Raw genomic sequence first — 1,391 nt, 5'->3', positions numbered from 1 at the left:
GCAGCAGCAGCGCCACCAGAGACACGTGGCTCGAGTCCTGCGACAGCGGGGCGTGCGCTCAAGGCGCGGCCGGGGCGGCGGGCGTGGCGACAGCGGGCGGGCGTGTGTGGCAGTCACCATGGCTTGGACGGAGACGCCGGTGGTGGAGCAGTCGAAGTTGGCCTCGGTGACGAGGTCCTTCATCGCCTCGGTGATCTTCTTGAGCATCCCGCCCTCAGTCATACGAGCCTGTCGGCGGCCGCGGCTTTTCGACGTCCGGCCGCGGCGCGCAGGCCCACGGGCGGGCGGGCGCGGGCGCGGGCTGCGCAGGCGCGCTCGCCGAGCGGCGCGTGGCGAGTGGGGGCGGCGGGGGAGGCCCGGGGCGGGGGCGCGGCGCACCTCGAACATGGTTATTGACGAGCTGTTGGTGGGAACTGGCCGCCTCACTGATGTCGTTCCCGCCAACGGGGCCGCAGTTCTTTTTGGCTGTAGCCGAAATGAACTCAGAGGACAGGAGGGTTTCCAGCGTTTCTACCCTTATAAGTCTCTCTTGTCGGCGCCGACGCTCTTGGTTTAACCGTAGAACGTCCCAGCCGAAATCCGCCCGCCACGATCGATCAGTCCACAATCGTCGGCCCGCAGCGACCCGCAGCGATGGATGCCGCCGCCCCCCCGGCCCCTGCGGCTGACGCGCCGATGCACGACCGGCCTCCGTCGGATGGCTCTCCGGCCTCTCCGGCCGCTGACGCGGCCGCCCATGCTGCTGCCGATCCGGTCCCTCTCACGCTCAGCGATATCCGCACAAGCTACGACAACTTCGAGGTCGCCGGCTTTGGCCAGGTGCAGCCACCACCTGCTTGCCTCCATGTTCACGCTTCGCGCCCCTTCCCCCCCTCTGACGCCGCCGTATGACCGTAGGTGAGGGGCACGACTACCCGCCTGGAAGGCGCTCTCATCAGCAAGTCACCCAGGCACCAACTCCTGGGCGTTTACGCTTGACTACGAAACCATGCAGTGGATGCAGCTCGATCAAAACGGCGACGCCAACAGCTGGTCCCTGGGCGAGTTCCTCGCCCAGGATGAGGTGCGAGTCATGATGCTCGACCCAGCGTGCACCAAGTCGCTCACATTCCGTGAGTTCGTCAAGGGCCGAACACACTCTCCAAGTCGACTGCGATCTCGAACTCCGACAACTGGACCGGTGCACCAGCCGCGGAGGACGATGGCTCCCTCGACGACATCCCTTCATCGACGGACGCCTTCACCGCCGCCGGCCCTGGGCCATCCAGCGCGGCCTCCGACGGCCTGCACGTGATCGAGCGGGTACAGAAACGGTGGCTGCCGCAGCTCACACCCTAATCGATCTGCCTTAGGCACGGAGCCAACGGAGCCATCGCGCATGCCCGCATCGC

General features: G+C 67.1%; 1 protein-coding gene across 1 annotated transcript; it reads left to right on the top strand.

Moving 5' to 3' along the window:
• Positions 1–385: 385 nt before the first annotated feature.
• Positions 386–1,338, top strand: EMIHUDRAFT_257994 (hypothetical protein; the record flags this gene model as incomplete). Its single annotated transcript, XM_005761554.1, has 4 exons — positions 386–454; positions 601–819; positions 926–1,112; positions 1,190–1,338. 4 exons carry the CDS (start codon positions 386–388, stop codon positions 1,336–1,338), a joined length of 624 nt encoding a protein of 207 aa, XP_005761611.1.
• Between the last annotated feature and the right edge of the window lie 53 nt (positions 1,339–1,391).

This window comes from Emiliania huxleyi, assembly GCF_000372725.1.
Source record: "Emiliania huxleyi CCMP1516 unplaced genomic scaffold EMIHUscaffold_7003, whole genome shotgun sequence".
Lineage (NCBI taxonomy): Eukaryota > Haptophyta > Isochrysidales > Noelaerhabdaceae > Emiliania > Emiliania huxleyi.
The sequence above is the reverse complement of the archived record's forward strand: the minus strand, read 5'-3'. Positions and strand labels throughout refer to the sequence as shown.